The sequence below is a fragment of the Bufo gargarizans genome, chromosome 9, assembly GCF_014858855.1.
Source record: "Bufo gargarizans isolate SCDJY-AF-19 chromosome 9, ASM1485885v1, whole genome shotgun sequence".
NCBI lineage: Eukaryota > Metazoa > Chordata > Amphibia > Anura > Bufonidae > Bufo > Bufo gargarizans.
Window position 1 is genome coordinate 30,859,581 of NC_058088.1, and position 13,623 is coordinate 30,873,203.

At 45.6% G+C, this 13,623-nt stretch overlaps 1 protein-coding gene across 4 annotated transcripts in view; it reads right to left on the reverse strand.

The window, feature by feature from the left end:
* The window catches only part of LOC122946312 (SLAIN motif-containing protein-like), a 31,033-nt gene extending 21,515 nt beyond the window's left edge, over window positions 1-9,518 (reverse strand). For 2 of the 4 annotated variants that reach the window (XM_044305846.1, XM_044305843.1), the window contains exons 1-2: window positions 9,415-9,518; window positions 444-1,040 (exon numbers count right to left, since the gene is read on the reverse strand). In XM_044305846.1, coding sequence (XP_044161781.1) covers window positions 444-1,027 — 584 coding nt within the window. In that variant the 5' untranslated portion in view covers window positions 1,028-1,040; window positions 9,415-9,518. The other 2 variants (XM_044305845.1, XM_044305844.1) reach the window with 2 other exon arrangements.
* Between the last annotated feature and the right edge of the window lie 4,105 nt (window positions 9,519-13,623).

Genomic DNA, 13,623 nt, shown 5'->3' on the forward strand with positions numbered 1-13,623 from the left:
TCTGTAGGCATCAGCTTCTTCAACTGAACCGCGCATGCGCCCTTAGTACGCAGAGTTCAGTTAACCTGGAACTGGCCATCTTCCTGGCAAGCGTGGTTCAGATGAAGCCGACGCCAACAGAAGTTCACAAACGATGCAGACATAAAGGAGATGTGCACCTGCGCAAGATTTGAAGCTGCATCATGACGACGTTGAGGAGGTAGAGAGAAGAGAATGGAGCCTCGTTCCTCCTGAGGGCCACGGCTCAGTCCTTGAGGGCTGTTTCACACAAGTGATCCGCGTGATCCTCCAGAAGAGAGAGCAGGACAAAGATATATTTGGAAGTCACAATAGGAGAGCGACACTGCTATGCAAAGAGTTAAAAACAGTCATCTGTGGTGACAATCACTTTAATTCATAGGATCTCCATGAAATGATATACCCCTCACAGACCGTGAACATACCAACAATCCTCCTCATCCTCACTGCAGGAGCCCAACTCCAGGACCTCAACGTCATCAAGTGCAGTTTCATCCAAGATAACCCCTAGATCTCCACTGGAGCTTCTTTCGGACATCTTGCCCATCCCTTCCTCTGTCCTCCCACTGACGTCCAGGCTGAAGAAGGCGCTGTCGTCGGCGTCACAGTGACTCCCTTCCTTACTGTTGGCATTGGAGCTGGAAGACAACTTCTCCATCCGCAGACGGGGAATATTCTCCTTCTCAGAGTGAATCTGATCCAGTTTGCTATGGAGGTCGGGGATGATCTCCAGATCTCCCACCTCAGGCTGAATGTTCATGCTGTTCATGACTCCCGAGGCTTGGAGAGTGGAGAGGTAGGTATCCATGCCAGGCTCATTACTTGTGCCCTGCGAGTTCTTCTTTACCCGTAACTGCTGGTTCTGAATCTCCAGTCTTCTGACCAACTCGTGCAGTTTGCGGACTTCTGTAAGGTCAGAGCCTGCGTCTGTTTCTCCGTCCATGATACTGTTGCTTGCCACTCTCATGCGATCATGCTGAATGCCAGGGGAACTTTCAGGGACCACCATGGTCAAATGGACTCTGCAAAGAGAAGACATTTGGTGTAAAGTTAATCTTTCCTCTGAATGTTTAGGTCTATTTCCACGTGCTTACATTCGGTGTATGAGCTAGGAAGGCTTCCGGCTTACAGATCATCACGTGAAGGAACGTGTAGATACACTTGAAGGCCTCCATCCTGTATATTTTACTGTATAGCATGGGCCACTGTGCTATTCTATACAGAGGCATCCAATAAAAAATATATATGTATACCGCTCAATACATATACAGGTATTATAAAAAAAAAAAAATTGTGAGCCTATGGCTTACATATGCCCTTGTAGGAGCACATTGTGGCATCAGGGATTCATACTGCAAAGGCACCCTTACCTACATTTGCTGTGCAGACGGATAAGCTTTATAGTGCCATGTTCTCTGCGGGTTTGGCTGACAATACACTAATGTGTATGGGGCTTTTTAAGGGATTGTCTCATCACAGACTATGGATGGCATATGGCTAGGATATCTTATAAGTGCAGGTCCCATTATATCGACAACGGAGACCCAAAAGTGTTGGAGGGCGCACTGTGCATGCGCAGCCTCCCACCATTCATTTTCTATGGGGCCGGCGAAAATAGCCAAGCGCTGGCCATTTCCGTTGGGTCCATAGAAGTAAATGGGAGCGGAGGCCGGTCATGAGCGGTGCCCTCCCTTTTACTTCTATAGGGAGCGCGCTTGGTGGTGGCCAGACCAGAGTCCTCCAGCCACCACGTTGCCCTCTCCGTACCAGATATAGGTGTGGGTCCCTCACCAATAAGACAATAGGGGCATCTCCTAGCGATATGCCCCCATTGTCTGTGATGAGACAACCCCTGTAAGGGTCAATCACCTCCATCTCCTGGTCTGCAGAAAGTGACCATAATATCTATAGGCTGCTAGATGAACCCATCTGAACATTGCCCTAGTCGGGGGGGTTCTCTAACGACTAATTAAGTAGGTTTTCACCCTTCTACAACTGTGCATGGTCACCATGGCCGTTGCAAGCAGAGAAAATACCCTTCTTTACATGTCCTGTCAGTACGTGCACATTGTACATTGGAGCGAGGACACAAGTATAATGTGTGGTGTCAGTGGAAATAGGACGCCTCAGCTCCGCTGCCCCCGGACTGTTTATTTAAGGTGGGCTGCACTTGCCTTTGTGAGGTGACAGAATAAACAGAACGGTGCAAAAAGCTCATTGTCATCACTGGTCAAGTGCAAACAAGTGTCTGCAGGACGAATGGAAATGTGTACACGAGAAAAACCAGTACGGTCCGGGGGCCTTCCCACCATGATATGCCATTGTTTCTTGACTGAATAGGGTCTGACTTCTGGGAACCCAATAGAAGGGGCCACAATGCTAGTTGAAGGGGTTTCACTGGAGTGAAATGCTGATGGCCTATCCTGGGAATAGGTCATCAATGTCTGACTCCTAGCACTCCTGATTGAAGAGGCCGCTGTGCACCCTATACTGAAAGGGCGTCTATCAAAACATTTGTACCTATGACACTGGCTGACCTGTTACATGTGCACTTGGCAGCTGAAGGCATCTGTCTTGGTTCCATGTTTATATGTGCCCACATTGCTGAAAAACATGTTTTAATATATGCAAATGAGGCTTTAGGCAGTTGGAGAGAGAGCAGAGCCTCCAGGAGTAACGGCGATGCCCCCGTTGCTCCTAGAGGGTCATTTGCATATATCAAAACATCTGTGTTCCAGCACAGATGCCTCCAGCTGCCAAGCGCACATGTAACAGGTCAGCCAGTGTCATAGGTACAAATCTGTGAACATATGCCCTTTGCACCCGTGACGTCCTGTCCATCAGTCGCATGGCCTTTCGGCAGCTCAGTCCCAGGTGAATGGAATAGAGCTGGGATATTTAGCACAGCCGCTATACTGGGCTTAGTCTAGGGTTGCACCGGGTATCGACTCATTGATACCCAATTGATACGATATTCGGATTTGACATTTACCGATAATAGGCTGCGCAGTATCAGAGAACATGGAGCGAGCTGCTCTCAGCAGCACAGAGAGAAGGAGTCTCTCCCTCCCCACTGTGCCGATCCCACCAAGGAGAGGAGAGAGGGGCATAGGGGCTGTGGCCATCTGAGGGGTTAACTGCCACTGATCGCAGCGCCTTCTCATAGAGGTCGCTGCCTGTATTTGTATTAAAAAGGTTACTTATCTCTCTCCCCCCCCCCCATCCCCACAAGTATTAAAAACATTGGTGGCAGTTCTAACCGGAGCCCCTGCAGTGTAGTCCTGTGGCTCTGATCTGTTACCATGGCAGACAGTACGCTACTGAAGCCCTGGCTGTCATGGTAACCTCCCTGCTGCCGTGTATTACTATGCACAGGGCAGCAGGGACAGTGTGAGGTCCTATTCACCCTAATAGAGCTCTACCAGGGTGAATAGGACAAGGGATTAAAATATCCCAAGTTCTAGCCCCTAAGGGGGGGGGGAATAAAAAGTAAAAAAACAAAAAATAAAAATTAAGTTTAAAATCACCCCCTTTCCCAATTTTACATATAAAATATATCAAACATATCACCACGTCTGCAGTGAACGCCGTAACAGGAAAAAAAAAAAAAAATAGAAACCACGTGATTCGCCATTTTCTGTCACCAGCCAGTTTCATAGGGACAAATCTGCTGACAGATGCCCTTAAGCACGGTCTGCAGTGCGATTCCCAGTGTCCAAAGCTAACAGGGTCTGCCAGGATTCAACGGTACGGATGCGGCAGAGGCGTCGGGGCTCTGTTATAAATGTGGAGCCGTGATGCTGGAAGAGGAGGCCTCGTGAGAAGTCTTACTAGTATTTGTCTTCTCTATTGGAGATCAGGTTTAGGTTATTCTCCGTTATAAACTCCCCTCGCACAAACACGACCCACAGATAAGGAGTACTTACCTTTACATTCCTAAAGCTAGATAACCCCCCATAAAGCGGAGCGCAGTCCATCCTGCCACATCTCTACCAGCTGGAGCCTTCCTATTGTTTGCAGTCCTCAGGGCGTGCACAGAACAGCCCTTGGCAAGCGCGGAAAGGAGACGCCCCGAGCACAATATAAACCAGTGTTTCCCAACCAGTGTGCCTCCAGCTGTTGCAAAACTACAACTCCCAGCATGCCTTGACAGCCTTTGGCTGTGCGGGCATGCTGGGAGTTGTAGTTTTGCAACAGCTGGAGGCACACTGGTTGGGAAACACTGATATAAACAATCACATGGGAAAAGTAAAAGTAGACGGAAGACCGGACCTGAAACAACTCCGCTGCCACAAACGCCTTCCTCCTAAAGATCTTTCTTAAGAGAAAACCAAGTTCCCCGGGGATCTGAACTACACATCTAGAACATTTAAAAAGGGAAAATGTCACTGGAGCAGAGACAGTCCACATTTAACCCTCTCCTTCCTGGACAGCGACATACCTGTAACCAGTATTGTAGCATTAAAGTGACCATACAGTTAAAAATAAAAAATTATAATTAATAAATCATATAAGGTGGGGACACTTACCAGATGCCCCCTCTTCCTTCCAGGCAATCGCCTGCTCGCTAGCAGAGGAGACCACTTCTATTACATGCAGCGATCTCCTCCGCAACATCAGGAGCAGCAATAGCTGGTGCCATCCCTCCTCCCCATACTGTCTAGGGGTTCGCTGGCAGCAGATCGCTATTAGACACCACAATGTGCCGCCTGCAAGCGCTGATTTTTAAGTGTGCTTACATATCAGAATTGCCCAATGAACGGGCAATCATCAATTACACTGCCAGATGATCGCCATGCGACGCTTGTTAGCGATTATCAGCCAGTGTAGTACAGTCTTTAGAAGTGGTGCAGCCATCTTGGGCTTGGGAAATGGCGGATGTGCAGCTGAAAAGATGAAAGAGCAGACTAGGTAAGAGATCCGCGTGGTCCCCATTTAATGCGACTAGCTTTTTCTTGAACCAGAGCGTCCCTTGCCGGTCTAGAAACCGCTAGATATAATGGCGCTCATGTGAACTAGAATAAGGGGTCAGCGGTGCCCAAAGTAAGGAACCCAAAAATGCAAATCAGATTCATTTGTATGGGGTGCAACGACATTCTAAGATGCGGATCTGTCATTATCAATAAGGCGATGTCAGCGGTGGCAGCATTCTTCTTACCAGCCGGCGGGACGCCAAACTCCCTGTGGCTTCCGGAAGAACCTCTCAGCCGGGTGCACCCCTCACATACGTAGTACATTACAGGACTCGTACACCCACAGATCCTGGTGCATCCGTTATGCACATTTGGCATCTGTTTTAGCTAGTTCCGTCTGAGACACATTTTTTCCAGAGAAAAAAAAAATAAAGAAAAAAAAGCCCTACATGCAGTATCAGGATCTCAGACAAACAGCCACCACGGATGCCAAATGTGCAACGGGATCTGTATTTTAATTTTTTTTTTAACAGGATCGTGTTTTTTTCTGTTCCGATGCAGAACGGAAAAAGGAACCATTGATGTGAAAGTAGCCTAACCAGTATAGTGTACAGAGCACTGGTTCTATACACCAGATTCCCAGTAGCACACTGTATATAATGTCTTTACAGTGTTTATAGGAAGAAAATGTCTGCCAAGGTAACACTGTGTATAAGGCTACATGCACACGACCGTATGTGTTTTGCGGTACGAAAATTGCGGATCCGCAAAAAATAAAAAATGATGACGTTCCGTAAGGCATCCGTTTTTTGTGTGGATCCATTGTAATAATGCCTATCCTTGTCGGCAAACTAGAAAAAAATAGGACATACTGATGCAGACAGCACACGGTGTCCTGTCCGCGTTTTTGCGGACCCATTGAAATGAATGGGTCCGCATACTATCCACTAAAAAAACGGATCAGACACAAACAAAATACGGTCGTGTGCAGGAGGCCTAACACGTATGTCGAATGCAGTGAACTTGCGGTATGGTCACTGCAATGTGCAGGAATACACTGAATATACTTCTGCAGCCTGAAGGTGTAGTAATCACTGGCACAGGGTGTTACAGCGTAAAGGTTACTGGCAGCGGACTCATTACCGCTGTATATAGCAAGTGTGTGGGGGGTGCAGGTACTAATATCATATATAAGAGATCCCAGCAGTGCACTGGATGAAAGGGACGTGCTAGTACTATCACCATGTATAATAGAGAGCAGTACTGCACTGGAGGTATATAGTCACTGTATGAAGAGTGGGTGTCTGTGTGGGGGGTGCTAGTACTATTAGCATATATAATGAGATCCCAGCAGTGCACTGGATATCTATAGTCACTGTATATAGTGTGTGGGGGGTGCTAGTACTATTAGCATATATAATGAGATCCCAGCAGTGCACTGGACATCTAGGCTACATGCACACGATCAGGATTGCGTGCAGATTTTCTGCGCGGAAAATCCGCACCTTAGGTCATGTACATTGTATTCTATGAGAATTTGAAATTCTCAATGCACATGATGCAGATTTTGACCTGCGGTGCAGATTTTAAAATCCGCAGCATGTCAATTTATTTTATTTTTCCTGACCGGATTTTCTTCATTCACTTAGTGAAATCTGCACCAAATCAGCGCGCAAATCCGCATTGATTAATGTGGATTGACCGCACGGATTTGCCTGCGAACATATATATAATAGAGATGCCAGCAGTGCACTGGATATCTATAGTCACTGTATATAGTGTGTGGGGGTGCTAATACTAATATATATAATAGAGATGCCAGCAGTGCACTGGATATATGATGTTACTGGATAGTGTGTGTCTGCTTGGGCTGTTAGTGCTATTACTGGGTATAATGGAGACAGGAGCAGTGAACTGGATATACAGTCACACAATGGTAAGTGTATGGGGGGGGGGGGGGGTTCTAGCGATATCACTGTATATAATGGGAATACTAGCAGTGCACTGGAATATATATATGGAACACTAGCAGTGCACTGGATATATATTATAGGAACACTAGCAGGGCACTGGATATATATATATATATATATATATATTATAGGAACACTAGCAGGGCACTGGATATATATATATATATATATATATATTATAGGAACACTAGCAGGGCACTGGATATATATATATATTATAGGAACACTAGCAGGGCACTGTATATATATATATTATAGGAACACTAGCAGGGCACTGTATATATATATATATATATATATATATATATATTATAGGAACACTAGCAGGGCACTATATATATATATATTATAGGAACACTAGCAGGGCACTGTATATATATATTATAGGAACACTAGCAGGGCACTGTATATATATATTATAGGAACACTAGCAGGGCACTGTATATATATAAATATTATAGGAACACTAGCAGGGCACTGTATATATATATGTTATAGGAACACTAGCAGGGCACTGTATATATATAAATATTATAGGAACACTAGCAGGGCACTGTATATATATAAATATTATAGGAACACTAGCAGGGCACTGTATATATATATTATAGGAACACTAGCAGGGCACTGTATATATATAAATATAGGAACACTAGCAGGGCACTATATATATATATATATTATAGGAACACTAGCAGGGCACTGTATATATATAAATATTATAGGAACACTAGCAGGGCACTGTATATATATAAATATAGGAACACTAGCAGGGCACTATATATATATATATATATATATATTATAGGAACACTAGCAGGGCACTGTATATATATAAATATTATAGGAACACTAGCAGGGCACTGTATATATATGTTATAGGAACACTAGCAGGGCACTGTATGTATATATATATATATATATATATATATATATATATATATTATAGGAACACTAGCAGGGCACTGTATATATATAAATATTATAGGAACACTAGCAGGGCACTGTATATATATATATATTATAGGAACACTAGCAGGGCACTGTATATATATATATTATAGGAACACTAGCAGGGCACTGTATATATATATATATATATATATTATAGGAACACTAGCAGGGCACTGTATATATATAAATATTATAGGAACACTAGCAGGGCACTGTATATATATAAATATTATAGGAACACTAGCAGGGCACTGTATATATATAAATATTATAGGAACACTAGCAGGGCACTGTATATATATAAATATTATAGGAACACTAGCAGGGCACTGTATATATATATATATATATATATATTATAGGAACACTAGCAGGGCACTGTATATATATAAATATTATAGGAACACTAGCAGGGCACTGTATATATATAAATATTATAGGAACACTAGCAGGGCACTGTATATATATATATATATATATATTATAGGAACACTAGCAGGGCACTGTATATATATAAATATTATAGGAACACTAGCAGGGCACTGTATATATATATTATAGGAACACTAGCACGGCACTATATATATATATATATTATAGGAACACTAGCAGGGCACTGTATATATATATATATGTTATAGGAACACTAGCAGGGCACTGTATATATATAAATATTATAGGAACACTAGCAGGGCACTGTATATATATATTATAGGAACACTAGCAGGGCACTGTATATATATATTATAGGAACACTAGCAGGGCACTGTATATATATAAATATTATAGGAACACTAGCAGGGCACTGTATATATATATGTTATAGGAACACTAGCAGGGCACTGTATATATATATGTTATAGGAACACTAGCAGGGCACTGTATATATATAAATATTATAGGAACACTAGCAGGGCACTGTATATATATATTATAGGAACACTAGCAGGGCACTATATATATATATATATATTATAGGAACACTAGCAGTGCACTGGATATATAGATATATATTAGGCATACTAGCAGGGCACTGTATATATATATTATAGGAACACTAGCAGGGCACTATATATATATATATATATATATATATATATATATATATATATATTATAGGAACACTAGCAGGGCACTATATATATATATATATATATATATATATATATATATATATTATAGGAACACTAGCAGTGCACTGGATATATAGATATATATTAGGCATACTAGCAGTGCACTGGACCTGTATCAGCACTGCACGGTGGAGGAGCAGACAGGTGCCACATCTCCTGCTCCCCGGAGATCACGGGCAGTGCACTGGAGGCAGCGGGTGGAGGGGCAGCCAATGCACTGGAGGTCGGGTATTGTCCCCCGGTATTGTGTCTGGAGGGAGCCGGATGCAGACAATGGGCAGGACTGCAAGGCCGGGAGAGAACGGCTACACATGGGAACAAAAGCTAACGGCTCGGCCCCTGTACACCCCCGCAGCCTACCTCGCGGTGCTCCGTCCATCTCCATTCACCACCCCCCTCCCCGCCACCGGGCGCGCCCCTCACCTCTCGGTCAGCACGGCGGCGGCGGCGGCGGCAGCATCTCTCGTGGACGCGCACTCCTCACCTCACCCACAGCGGCAGTATCCTCCGCGAACGGCCGAGGGGCGGAGCCACCCTGAGCGCGACGTGAACTGAGAGGGGCGGGGACAGGCGGCAGCTCCACAAAGCATATTAAACGAGAGGGGCGGGGCCTAACGCAATCTTTCAGATGAGAAAATAATTGGGCGGGGCGTATCCGAGCGTAGATCTGGGGAGAAGGGGCGTGGCTAGCGTGATCAGAACCAAGAGGGGGCAGATCTATGAGCTTGGAGGCGTGGTCAGTTTAAAATGAACAGGTGTCTGGCGAGGAGGAGGAGGAGGCAGTACTCATCATCCTTCATCGTGTTTTGCAAATCGAAATCGCGCTTATTACCCGTGACTGAAGTAAATAGGAGTGGGCAGACAAAGCCGGACTAAGGCTCCAGGCTATGGCCTATAGGGCTTTTCTGTCACCTCTCCTAAAATGTCTGTTCTAGTAACTACTTGTGTTCCCAATGTAATAATACTTCTGGAGCATCTAGTCTTATCACTCTGTGCTGCGCCATTCCTTTATTATTCCTGCTAGAAGTTATGAATTAATTACTAAACCAATCTTAAAATGTGTGACAACATAGGAGTAAGGGTACTTTCACACTTGTGGCAGAGGATTCTGCAGCCGCCAGGTACGGGTGGATAATATCTTGTGTTTGTTGTGACGCCAATTGCAGCGTGCGCAGGGTACTATCCCAGGGCCCTTCCAAGGTGTTATAACGCACGTCCCAGATTAGGAATGCCAGAGTGGGGTAATGGCCTATAATGTCTCTATAGCTTTGTGGTAGTTGTGTCAGTGTCTCCTACCTGAGTACGGCCGGACTCCTGGCTCACTTGCAATAAATTTGAGTGTAGCGATAGTAGGAGTAATAGAGGAACTTGGCAGAAGAAATGATGTCCAGACCTTTAGATGAAGATCAAACATTGCTTTACTTGAGGTAACTTGCATCCAAGCGGTATAAAGCTTTGGTCTCTTGGTCCCAGCAGGTTTTGGCAATCATTGGCAGGACTGAATACTTCTGCTTTAAATGTGGAGCTTTCAGGATAAACATCTGCTTGGTAGCTCTGTAACTATTGCAGGGTTAGCTTCTGAACTTATATGTAACTTCTGCTGTGTGGGGACAGACTAGCTGAGGAGGAATAGGCTTCTCCTAGGACTCTGGACTTCTCTCACAGATGGATTCTCAGGGGATGCTTTCTTGCTGGAACTCTGGAGTTTGTCTGTAGTTTCTGCTTCTTCATCCTGCAGAGCTGAAGGAGCTCTAGCTGGAATATATATGGACATGTCTCAGCTGAGACTATGTCCTTGTTGTCCTCCCTAAGAATGGGTTCTCCTGGACACTATCACACAGCCTTCCCGTGGCTGGCACTCTCCCTCTAAGGCTGGGTTCACACGGGTGAGATTTCCGACCGGGTGCAATGCGTAAGGTGAACGCATTGCACCCGCACTGAATCCGGACCCATTAATTTCTATGGGGCTGTGCACATGAGCAGTGATTTTCACACATCACATGTGCGTTGTGTAAAAATCACAGCATGCTCTATATTGTGCGTTTTTCACGCAATGCAGGCCCCATAGAAGTGAATGGGGCTGCGTGAAAATCACAAGCATCCGCAAGCAAGTACGGATGCGGTGTGATTTTCACGCATGGTTGCTAGGTGACAGTCTATTCACTGTATTATTTTCCCTTATAACATGATTATAAGGGAAAATAATAGCATTCTTTAATACAGAATGCTTAGGAGAAGGTCAATTGAGGGTTAAAAAAAAATTAAAAACAATTAACTCACCTCCTCCAATTGATCACGTAGCTGCCGGTCTCCTTTTCTTTCTTCAGGACCTGTCAAAGGACCTGTGGTGACATCACTGTGCTCATCACATGATCCATCACCATGGTGTTGGGCGAACGTGTGTTTTCAAGTTCGGTGCACAAGGTTCCGGTTATCTAAAAATTTTGTTCTGGATTCCGCTACCACGGACCATACGTTCTTAGATAACCCGAACTTGAACACAGAAGTTCGCTCATCCCTAGTGACGGGTCCTCTTTGAAGGGAAGGTTCTGCCATGTGATGTGTATATGGTCTGTAAACTCCAATGAATCAATGATCACTACAAACGCTACAGCACACGGCGACTCTGTGGATGTGTTCACACCTGTTGCTGATGTATATATTTACAGGCAGGGGCAAACTGGGAACTTAACCGCTTGCCGCCACGCTAACGCCGAAAGGCGTCATCGCGGCGGCTCTCCCAGGTCACACTAACGCCAATAGGCGTCATCTCGCGAGACGCGAGATTTCCTGTGAACGCGCGCACACAGGCGCGCGCGCTCACAGGAACGGAAGGTAAGCGAGTGGATCTCCAGCATGCCAGCGGCGATCGTTCGCTGGCAGGCTGGAGATCCGAATTTTTTAACCCCTAACAGGTATATTAGACGCTGTTTTCATAACAGCGTCTAATATACCTCCTACCTGGTCCTCTGGTGGTCCCTTTTGTTAGGATCGACCACCAGAGGACTCAGGTAGGTCAGTACAGTCGCACCAAACACCACACTACACTACACCCCCCCCCGTCACTTATTAACCCCTTATAAACCCCTGATCACCCATGATCACCCCATATAAACTCCCTGATCACCCCCCTGTCATTGATCACCGCCCTGTCATTGATCACCCCCCTGTCAGGCTCCGTTCAGACGTCCGTATGATTTTTACGGATACATGGATCGGATCCGCAAAAAGCATACGGACGTCTGAATGGAGCCTTACAGGGGGGTGATCAATGACAGGCGGGTGATCACCCATATACACTCCCTGATCACCCCCTGTCATTGATCACCCCCCTGTCATTGATCACTCCCCTGTAAGGCTCCATTCAGACGTCCGCATGATTTTTACGGATCCATGGATACATGGATCGGATCCGCAAAACACATGCGGACGTCTGAATGGAGCCTTACAGGGGGTGATCAATGACAGGCGGGTGATCACCCATATACACTCCCTGATCACCCCCCTGTCATTGATAACCCCCCTGTAAGGCTCCATTCAGACGTCCGCATGCGTTTTGTGGATCCGATCCATGGATCCGTAAAAAATCATGCGGATGTCTGAATGGAGCCTTACAGGGGGGGTGATCAGTGACAGGGGGGTGATCACCCTGATTACCCTGATCACCCCGTCATTGATAACCCCCCTGTAAGGCTCCATTCAGACGTCAGCATGCGTTTTGTGGATCCGATCCATGTATCCATGGATCCGTAAAAAATCATGCGGATGTCTGAATGGAGCCTTACAGGGGGGGTGATCAGTGACAGGGGGGTGATCACCCTGATTACCCTGATCACCCCCTGTCATTGATAACCCCCCTGTAAGGCTCCATTCAGACGTCCGCATGCGTTTTGTGGATCCGATCCATGTATCCATGGATCCGTAAAAAATCATGCGGATGTCTGAATGGAGCCTTACAGGGGGGGTGATCAGTGACAGGGGGGTGATCACCCTGATTACCCTGATCACCCCCTGTCATTGATAACCCCCCTGTAAGGCTCCATTCAGACGTCCGCATGCGTTTTGTGGATCCGATCCATGTATCCATGGATCCGTAAAAAATCATGCGGCTGTCTGAATGGAGCCTTACAGGGGGGGTGATCAGTGACAGGGGGGTGATCACCCTGATTACCCTGATCACCCCCTGTCATTGATAACCCCCCTGTAAGGCTCCATTCAGACGTCCGCATGCGTTTTGTGGATCCGATACATGTATCCATGGATCCGTAAAAAATCATGCGGATGTCTGAATGGAGCCTTACAGGGGGGGTGATCAATGACAGGGGGGTGATCAGGGAGTCTATATGGGTGATCACCCCCCTGTCATTGATCACCCCCCTGTCATTGATCACCCCCCCCCCCCCCCCCCCCCCTGGTAAGGCTCCATTCAGACATTTTTTTTGGCACAAGTTAGCGGAAATTTTTTGTTTGTTTTTGTTTTTTCTTACTAAGTCTCATATTTCACTAACTTGTGTCAAAAAATAAAATCTCACATGGACGCACCATACCCCTCACGGAATCCAAATGCGTAAACATTTTTAGACATTTATATTCCAGACTTCTTCTCACGCTTTAGGGCCCCTAAAAAGCCAG